Source organism: Perca flavescens, chromosome 19 (genome assembly GCF_004354835.1).
Source record: "Perca flavescens isolate YP-PL-M2 chromosome 19, PFLA_1.0, whole genome shotgun sequence".
Classification (NCBI taxonomy): Eukaryota; Metazoa; Chordata; class Actinopteri; order Perciformes; family Percidae; genus Perca; species Perca flavescens.
The window spans coordinates 28,668,015-28,677,845 of record NC_041349.1 but is presented as its reverse complement, the minus strand read 5'-3'; the positions used below and the strand labels follow the sequence as shown (position 1 = coordinate 28,677,845).

At 38.7% G+C, this 9,831-nt stretch overlaps 1 protein-coding gene across 1 annotated transcript; it reads right to left on the bottom strand.

Moving 5' to 3' along the window:
* Positions 1-636: 636 nt before the first annotated feature.
* LOC114545700 (mucin-12) lies at positions 637-9,601 on the bottom strand. The gene is made up of 12 exons (XM_028564145.1): positions 8,988-9,601; positions 8,757-8,872; positions 8,148-8,212; positions 7,945-7,990; positions 7,813-7,868; positions 6,698-6,819; positions 6,430-6,483; positions 4,903-5,074; positions 3,865-4,026; positions 2,963-3,057; positions 2,040-2,254; positions 637-932 (listed from the first exon to the last, which is right to left on the bottom strand). The coding sequence occupies exons 1-12, from the start codon at positions 9,214-9,216 to the stop codon at positions 879-881; spliced, it is 1,386 nt and encodes a 461-aa protein (XP_028419946.1). The 5' UTR covers positions 9,217-9,601; the 3' UTR covers positions 637-878.
* Between the last annotated feature and the right edge of the window lie 230 nt (positions 9,602-9,831).

Here is a 9,831-nt window from a genome sequence, read left to right as displayed (position 1 = left end):
GAAATAAATAAATAAATCAAGCAATAAAATAAAATATATATCTTAAAATACAGGTATAAACAGGGTGTAATTTGTGAAGAAAGCAGCATTTTTTTTATCATGCACAACAAAACAAAACATGCAAGAAATAAATCCCCCTTTCAATACCATAGATAGTGCCACTCAGCCGTCCATGCCAAAACACTTTTGCACTTCAACATCAAATGGAAAATAATCTCAAAATAAAATTGCACAACATAAACATAAAACACAAAGCTTTCAAGCTGGAAGAGCGGAGTTCAATTCGCGGCGAAAACAAAAGACTTTCACCCAGGAAACTCTCGTTCGTTCCTCGGGAGGGTTTTAACCACAATCTTTTTCCTAAACTTAACTAGTCTTTTTGGTGCCTGAACTTAACTGTCATGTTAACTGTCACACTCACTTTTTCAGGTCCCTGAAAGGACCGTCATCTGGCGGCGCCTGTAGCCGGCTCACAGTCGTCCTGCAGAGACGAAGTTCGAATCCAACCTGTGGCCCCTTTTCTGCGTGTCATCCCCCCTGTCTCTTCCTTTCCTGTCTATCCACAGTCACTATTGAATAAAGGAAAAAGCCCCCCACCCCCAAAAAACACCGGTTCCCTTGCACAGTACACCGGTTTCCTGGATGAAAGTCTGCAAAGAAAACACCCTGTGGTTTAGGACCAACCCATCCGCCCTGACCTTTTACATAAGACATTCTGTGCGCTGCTGTTTCCTAGAGAAGGCAGAGGTGTCTGCACCCCGGGGACCACTGGTCAGACTTTTTTGGTTCATAAAATGTACCTGAATTCACAAATATGTAGGAAAAAGAAAAAGAAAAAGAAATAAAACAAGTAGCCATCATCATCAAGTTTTCAGTTCTCAGGCATCAAAGGATGTTGATCTCTTGACGATCTGAGGTCTGTTGATTATCATCTGTGGAAAGAAACAAAGAAAGAATTATTAAAATGAGATAAACAATGTGCTAAAAACAGCACTTAACCCCACTCTGTGTTTCTGGAGATGTGCGCTAACAACCTGTTCTCACTCCCAACTCATGAAGTACTGACGCTTGGTCAAACAACACAGGACTTTGACCCAAGAGACCAGGGGTTTTTGTCCCGTTCTTGTCCTGCGTCACACTGAAACATGCATTTTGAAACCCCACCAACGATCTTTTCCTAAACCAAACTAAGAGTCCCGACCAAGCGCATCTAAAGGCTGATTTATGGTTGTGCGTAGCCTACGTAAGTGGCCTGAAGTTTAGACTTGTCCGTTGGTGTGTGCGTCGATCTCTTTAAGAGAACAGCAGGGCTGGCATGTGTGTCTTAGTGGGGAGTGTGTGGTAGAGCGAGTGAGAGAGTGACGGTGATTAGCTTCGGAGCGAGTAGCGACTCTAGAGTGATAGTGAGAGAAACAAAGTGTCTCCTCTGTTCTTTCTGACCACGATGGGAAATCTGGAGCAGGAGAAGTGAACCCTCTCCTTGATTTCATGTTGTTTATGGAGAAGGAGAACCAGGAAATGAGTCGGGGGACCAAGCCACGGCCGAGCTACGAGAGGTGCATGTCAGGCTACGGCGTAGGGTCTGTGTCTCCATGGACCTACGTACGTAGCCACGGCGTAGATTTAACACTAGGGATGCACGATATGGGGAAAATGTCAAATTGCGATAATTTTGACTGATGTCGCGATTGCGATATGATTCACAATATTGGAGGGAATGATCAATTTTTTGGATCATCTTTCTCATTTTCATGATTTTTGCAAGAATCTGTACTAAACAAAGATGTTTTTCTTTAGTCTGTAGGATAGGATTTGTAGGCCCAGGATGTCTCTGCAGCACCACAATACTTAATTCAGAATGGTTAGACACATATATATTGTGCCCCCTCTGTGATTTGGATATTGCACTAGTCCATATTGCGATTTCAATAAATTTGCGATTAATTGTGCAGCCCTATTTAACACAGAAGCATAAATCACACTTAAATATGACGCTAAAGGACTTTTAGCGATGGGAGTGAGAATGTATTGTCACTGACCGGGTTTGTTGGAATGACTCTGTGGGGTATGCTGTCAGACCATGAGAATCCAGCATCAAAAGAGGGAGCGTTGTGACTGTCAGCCGACGGGCTCCACTGTCTGCTGTCAGTGTCCAAAGATGGTTGGGTGAGCTGGTAGACAGGTGCAGGATGTACATAAACGTCTCTGTGGATGGCTGATACTTCAGGTGCGAATGCAGGGTTTCCCAACCCTTCTAAAAATAGAACGACAAGGGTTTATTTACAAATTTCCATTTCCATTACCAGAATAATTTCAGTATATGCTTGTACAATCATGCCAGGATGACCAAAACACAGATCAATACTGGCCTGCAAAGGCAGAGAACAATGACTATGGAATCAAGTTTTAAAAATAAAATAAAAAAAAGTAAAAAGGGTTTTAAGGTTTTCAGGCAGCTGGTGAACTGGCAGGCAGACAAAACGTTTTTAATGCCCTCATTTGTTTTTTCATACTTTTTAGGCTGACTATTTTACCCCAGAAAATCATTGCCCAAGGACCTACATGATACCTGCAGATACTACACTCTGCCTTTGCAATGCAAAGAGGGGAAATGCAGTAAGTACCAACAAAATGTGTTCCTTCTGCTTTATGATAAAAAAAGAAAGTAAAGAAACCCAATGTGATGTGTCCGTGTCAGTTTGTCCGACTACTATTAATATCAATATTGAAATATGTTAGAATATTGAAAATTACTTTACGATTGAATACATTTGAGCATGTGATTTTTTACCCTGTATACACAATTCCAAACTACAAATACAAAATTGTATCATTGCTTTTAAATGCAAAATAAAGTGTGTGTGTGTGTGTGTGTGTGTGTGTGTGTGTGTGTGTGTGTGTGTGTGTGTGTGTGCGTGCATGCATGTGTGTGTGTTTAGTTTATAATATTTTACAAACTCACCAGCATCATTTGTGCCAGTGACGCTGTTGGCTCTGGACCACTCAAAGTCTTCAGCCATCCACTGATTCACCTGTTGGTTTTTAATGTCTTTATTCCTGCAGACACAGAGGAACCACTCATGTTTTTGTTATTTCAAAAGATGTGCAGTAAATATACTTGACCATAAAGAGGGGGGTTAACTAAAGAGAAACAGCTTTGGAATGATGGTACCATTATTGGCCACTGTCTTCTGCACCAACTGTCTTCTGCACAAACATATGTATATATATATATATATATATATATATATATATACAGTACATCTTCTCATTCAATGTGTTTCTTTATTTTCATGACTATTTACATTGTAGATTCTCACTGAAGGCATCAAAACTATGAATGAACACATATGGAATTATGTACTTAACAAAAAAGTGTGAAATAACTGAAAACATGTCTTATATTTTAGATTCTTCAAAGTAGCCACTCTTTGCTTTTTTTGATAACTCTGCAAACCCTTGGTGTTCTCTCAATGAGCTTCATGAGGTAGTCACCTGAAATGGATTTCACTTTGAACACATTAAGCTAAACACTTTGTCAGGGTTAATTAGTGGAATTTTTTCCCTTATTAATAAAAAAGGGGGGCTACTTTGAGGAATCTAAAATATAAGACATGTTTTCAGTTATTTCACACTTTTTTGTTAAGTACATAATTCCATATGTGTTCATTCATAGTTTTGATGCCTTCAGTGAGAATCTACAATGTAAATAGTCATGAAAATAAAAAGGAAACACATTGAATGAGAAGGTGTGTCCAAACTCCCTGTGTGAGAAGCCCTTCATTGTGTAAAGTTTCATAATTTTATTTCCCAGGTTGGAAAAATGTTTTAACGAGCAACCAGTAGTTTCTGTGTACAGCTTACAGTGATTCCTTGCGTTTGTTGATCACCAGGTATGCAGTTAAGACTCCCAGAGACACCAACAGGCAAGCAAGGGTCACACTTAACCCTATGTAGAAAGCAGTCCTCACTATAGGGTAGCTACAGTCATTGCCCAAGTACCAAGTGGAATCCACATTTAGGCACCTGGAAAACAGACGACAGAAGCAGAGATCAAAAAGTGGATTCAAAGACTAAAAAAGTGAATTTAGAGTGGATTCAGAGACTAATGCACACTAAGACAAAAAAATGGATAGTTAAAAATCAATGACACTAAAATGTTTAAAACAAAATAAGTATAAACACTAAAGCCATAGAAATTATAAGACACCAATAAAATAAGTATGAGTAATGATGGGACATCATGTGAAAACCAGACTGAATGAGTAGTTTAGTCTACATTTAAAGGTATCAATATTTCCAGCTCCCCTCAGATCCTCCAGCAGGTTGTTCCAATGTCTCGGTGCGTAGCGGAACAGCTAAAGAAGAAGAGCTGGAGGATCTGAGGGGCCCTTCTGGTTTCTAAACTAAAAGCATTCGTAAGAGGTAGTCTGGTGCCCGGCTGTGTAGGGCCAGTGTAAAGATTTTATTAATTCACCCCTGCAATAACAGCACTGTCAGTACAGTATATAAAAAAGAATATGGAATTCCCTAAAGAATAACTGGGAGAAAGACTTACGGTTGGAATGTATGACCCTTTTTGGATAAAGACGTTTGGGTTTATCCATACAACTCAACTCTAAATAATACACTCAACTTGAACCAAACAAGTATTAGTGCAAGGAAGTTTTAATCTTTTGTTGACTTTGTAAAGTTCATACATTTACAATAAACCAAACTGAAAGTACTGTATTGTATTTATTATTAACTTTCAGTTCTTGGGCAAAATTACAGAAATTGACTGATAATGTCAATTTTTGCTTATTAACCATCCTTAATATTTAACTGTTGGCTTCATTTAGCGGATGACTTTATTATACACATCTTTTTTAAATCACTGAACTGAGAGCTCAATCAACTTACTGGCAAAGAGGTCCAGTGCTACTGAACAGTCTGCAGATTCCCTTATTGTAGCATGTTTTAGGGTGTGGATGTAGACTGTTGCATACAGTCACACACGTGATGGCTCCATCAACAAGCACAGATTCGTAGTATTCAACAGCATCTGAATTGCCCACAACACTTTTACATACAGCTGGTGAGAAGAACACAGACATAAAGAGTTCAGAAAATTTACTGTCAATTGTAGCTTTGCCAAATGTGCATTTACACTCAGTGGCTACAGTACAGTGGTACACCTGCCAACTAACAGGTTCTTCATGCCTTCAGAAACCCCTCACATTTTTAAAGGCCTCCATTCAAATAGGTGCTTATCGTGCCATATAGCCATAGTGTCATCGGTCATACAGTATGTTGTAGCAATGTTGTAGTCTATGTCCACGACGTTCCACTTTCCGGGATTGCTGTAAATTCCGCCGGATGTCCCTCTTTTCAACCGGATGTCCGTCCCCTTCCTCTTTCTTTGAGTTGTAATTCTAAACTCTGGTGGATTTATGAGGACTATGGTTAACTGTTCCTCAGATCTCTGGAGGGTAAATCCAGACAGCTAGCTAGACTATGTGTCCAATCTGAGTTTTCTGTTGCACGACTAAAACTACTTTTGAACGTACACATGTTCCACCAAATGAAATGTATAAACCTTTTTGGATAAAGACGTTTGAGTTTATTCATACAACTCAAGTTGAAGTTTGAATCTTTTGTTGACTTGGTTAAGTCTTGGTAAAGTCCATAAATCTAAAATAAATCAAACTGAATGTATTGTATTGTATTTATTCTTAACTTTTAGTTCTCGCCCCTAAAGCACTGAACTGAGAGCCAGAGGTCCAGTGTCGCTGACAACAAGTTCCTTCCAGAGTCTATTTTGCAGCGGCACCGTTGCTCCATTCGGTGCTTAGCGCCACTCAAGACGATTGTGATTGGTTTAAAGAAATGCCAATAAACCAGAGCATGTTTTTCTCTCATCCCAGAATGCTGTGTGGACTAGCCAGACCTTCCTCTGCAGCGCTGTGGAGGAAGGTCTGGCAAAGCGAGACTATAACAATGGTAATCCATCTTTACCACATCCTTTGTCTGATGCTTTAAATATTAGATCGCAGAAACATAATTCCTCCCTATTCATGTTAGCAGGCTAGCAGGTGTACCTAAAGTGGCAACTTAGTGTATAGGCTATATTTTAATAAAGCACACACCCATACATCCAGACAGTTGTAATAAAAGCTTGAAACTGTTTCCTTTTTCAGTTCAGGTTTCAAGTTCTGTCTCCATACGTCTACCCCTAAAAAATCTAATAAAGCAATTAACAGGGCTTTTAAGAAATTGTACTAATTAAATAAGCATGAAAATGTGAATGAGTCACAAAGCAAATTGGAGCATATGTTTAAGAAATGTTCAAGATTTGTAAAATGTATTAATCAGCTTGCTGTGTGTTTGTTTTAAAATCACACTGATGATGTTGATGAATGTCATGACACACGGTGCAGTAATACTTACATCCAATTTCTGTTTTATTCACTACAGGCGTAGTTGTTACATCGTAGGGACAATCTGAAAATTAAGAAGACAAAAGAAATACTTTGCATTATGCCAGCAACCTATACCATAATGTATTTTTGTGGCATACAAAACATAGTTTTTGTTCAGAGGAAAAAGTTATAACATAAAGCTTACTACTTTAAGGCCTCATGCAATCAATCTTATGGTTTGCCAACAGTACATACTTTAGATAATTATGTATGTAAATATTGATTTTCTATCTTACCTGCTGTGCAGCCAACAAGCTGGCCAACAGCCTTCTCAACTGCATTGAAGTCGAAATCATATAGATCTTCTTGGCTGCTGTTGTTTGGGATCGCCAAAACCACGTCATGTGTAACACTAACACTGAGGCAGAAAGAATTTGTTATAAATTATTTTTAAACTATGTATGCTACCATTGTTTACCTGTATATTTGTATATACATAGCAAACGTCACATAGCATGTCCGTATAGATTAAGTCATTGTTTTACAATCCCAAAAATGAAAGTCAAGGATATAGCATCACGCAGGAGAAACAAAACAGGATACATGAAAGCATGAAACATTGCTTTTTTAGTGTTTGAACTGCCTTGTTGATGAAATGTGTGGCTTAAATGAGAGATGTGAGATGACATCTGCAAAGTAAATATAACTGTCAAATACAGTGTAGTGGAGTAAATAGTACAATATTTGCCTCTGTGATGGGGTGGGCTATAAAGTAGCATAAAATATAAAATACTCAATTAAAGAACAAGTACCTCAAAATTGTATAGGACAGTACTTAAGTAAATGTACTTAGTTACATTCCAGTACTGATCAGAACTGTTTACTGGTGCGGGCGGTCGTAGAACACACACACCGGAGATGTTACATAATAGCAAACACAAACATTTCAAGCATCAGCTAAGTAACTTTTGGACACTTTTGTTCCTTGAAATAAACTGATCCGAAATAGCTAGATGATAGCAAATTATGCGTGTACTCTAGCAGTGACGAAATTATGTAATGACAGGTGTATTGCTCATGACCCAAAAAAGTGCAATGTAGAGTGCAAAGTTGTTTGGATGAGCGAGAAAGCTGTACACAGCAATTAAATAGGCCAAGCAATCGGCCCTATCAGAATAGGCATGTTTTCAACTGGAACTGCACTAGTCCTTTTAAGGGTGAGATCAAACTGTCTCCTAAAATTCATTGTGCAAGTGGAAAGTTTCCTTTCTGAAAGACCTTTTGCAAATTAACAAATTCTTTCCGTCTGAGGCTGCCAACATGCGAGAACAAGATTCCTGGTTCCCTAATCTATGCTGATATATTCAATGACTTTATGTGGACATTTTCAGTGGTGCAGTGCTCAAATTACCCTTTTGTTCTTGGTGTGATACTGTAGACAGCCATGGCTTCAACTGATAATCTCATCTGAAAATAAAGATGGAACAATTGTTAATATCTAATCTCTGATTCAATAATCAGAAACGGGTTTGAAGGGCTTTACCTCTTCCACAGTGTTAACTGAGAATCTGACCGTAGGGGTTCCACGGCTAAGAGAAAACAATAAGAGAGAAACTGTCATATCACAAGCACTTAGAATTTATATTAAAACATTTTGTACAAACAAAATTTCTATTTCGGTGTTTAACAATGTAAAGCAGAATACAATGATGACTCCATGTTTTGAATAAATCACAGGTACATTACCTGACACTAGTTACCACCACTTCTTTAAAGTTTGGTATCTTCTTTGCTTTGTAATATCTTTCCATCTGAAATAGTCACACATTAGTCATATGAGATCATTTATCCTACTCAACATATCCTACTCTACATAAATTGTGTCAGTGCTGTTTGGAGTAGTATAAAACCCCCAAAGTGGCCTTTTTCATTTTGGTTTTAATAATCCTTTACTATGATATATTATCTCCTATCTTTGTCAATTTCCAAAAGCTAAAATCCAAGTGTTTTGACTTATACTAATCTGAATTTTTGGACTTTCCGGAAAAGGTTATTTTAGAAACTTTTATGCATCACTAGCCTTGACATTGTTTCAGCATGTTGCAATGGTTGCATCATATGGTTAATTAATGTTCTGGCTACATGGCATACTCATTTTAGGTCATTAAAGTTGAGCTGAACATGTGGATAAATGCAGTATTGCCTCTCGTCTTTTCTCCAGTCACCACACAACTAGTGGTGTAAAATCCTAAATGTTAATTTAAAGTCCTCAATTTTATAAAAACAAATGCAAATAGATGTGTTCAGTACCTACATGGCTATAAAACAGCATAACTCATCAATTTTTCCATTTACCTGGTTGGTGAAGTTTCCAACAAAGTCTCTGTATTCAGGGGAATTTTTGTCTTCATATTTGTCTTTAAATTCCTCATTGATCACCACATTCACAACAACTGGCCTGTCGACGGTAGCTGGAAAGAGAATCAAACATATTATAACTGTTTTAAGGACCACTAATTAAAAATTGTTATCAGTAACATTTAGTAACATTTAAAAATGACAGAGCTTGCAAAAAGTTGATAGTACCAGGCTCAATAGCTGGTGGAAGAGATGTAGGTTTGGTAGATGGTGTGGTTGGTTGTGTAGTTGGTAAAGATGGTGTTTTGGTTGGTGGTTCTGTTGGAGGTAAGGATGGAGCTATAGTTGGTAGGGTAGATGGTGAATCTGTTGTGGAGGTTGTTTCAGCTGATGATGTGGTCTTAACAGATTCAGTTGTTACTGTGTTGGTTGGACTGGTTGGTTTAATGGATGACATGGTGGTACCAACATGATCAGATGTGACTGTATCTGTAGAATCTGTAGGTTCTGTTGGTGAAGTAGTCTGTGTTGGCTGTGATGTGACTGAATTGGTTGGACTTATTGATTCCGATACAGAGCTGGTACCAGCAGGCTCAAATGTCGGTGAACCTGGAGATTCAGGTGATGTGGTTGTCTGGCCAGATACAGAGGTTACTTTGTCAGTAGGATTGGTTTGCTCAGGTGCAGATGTTACTGAATCTGTTTGACTAGTTGGTACAGATGCCAAGGTGGTACCAGCAGACTGAGAAGTAAGTGTTTCAGTTGGACTGGTATGGTTCACTGGTGATGTGGTCTTCCCAATTTCAGATGTTATTGACTCAGCAGGCTCAGATGTTGCTTTATCAGTAGAACCTGTAGCTTCATTTGGTGATGTGGTCTCTGCAGTCTGTGATGTTACTGACTCAGTTGGACCTGTTGATTCAGATATTGACGTGGTACCAGCAGGCTCAGATGTTGCTATATCAGTAGAACCTGTAGGTTCATTTGGCGATGTGGTCTCTGCAGTCTGCGATGATACTGACTCAGTTGAACTGGTTGATTCAGATACTAAGGTGGTACGGGCAGGCTCAGA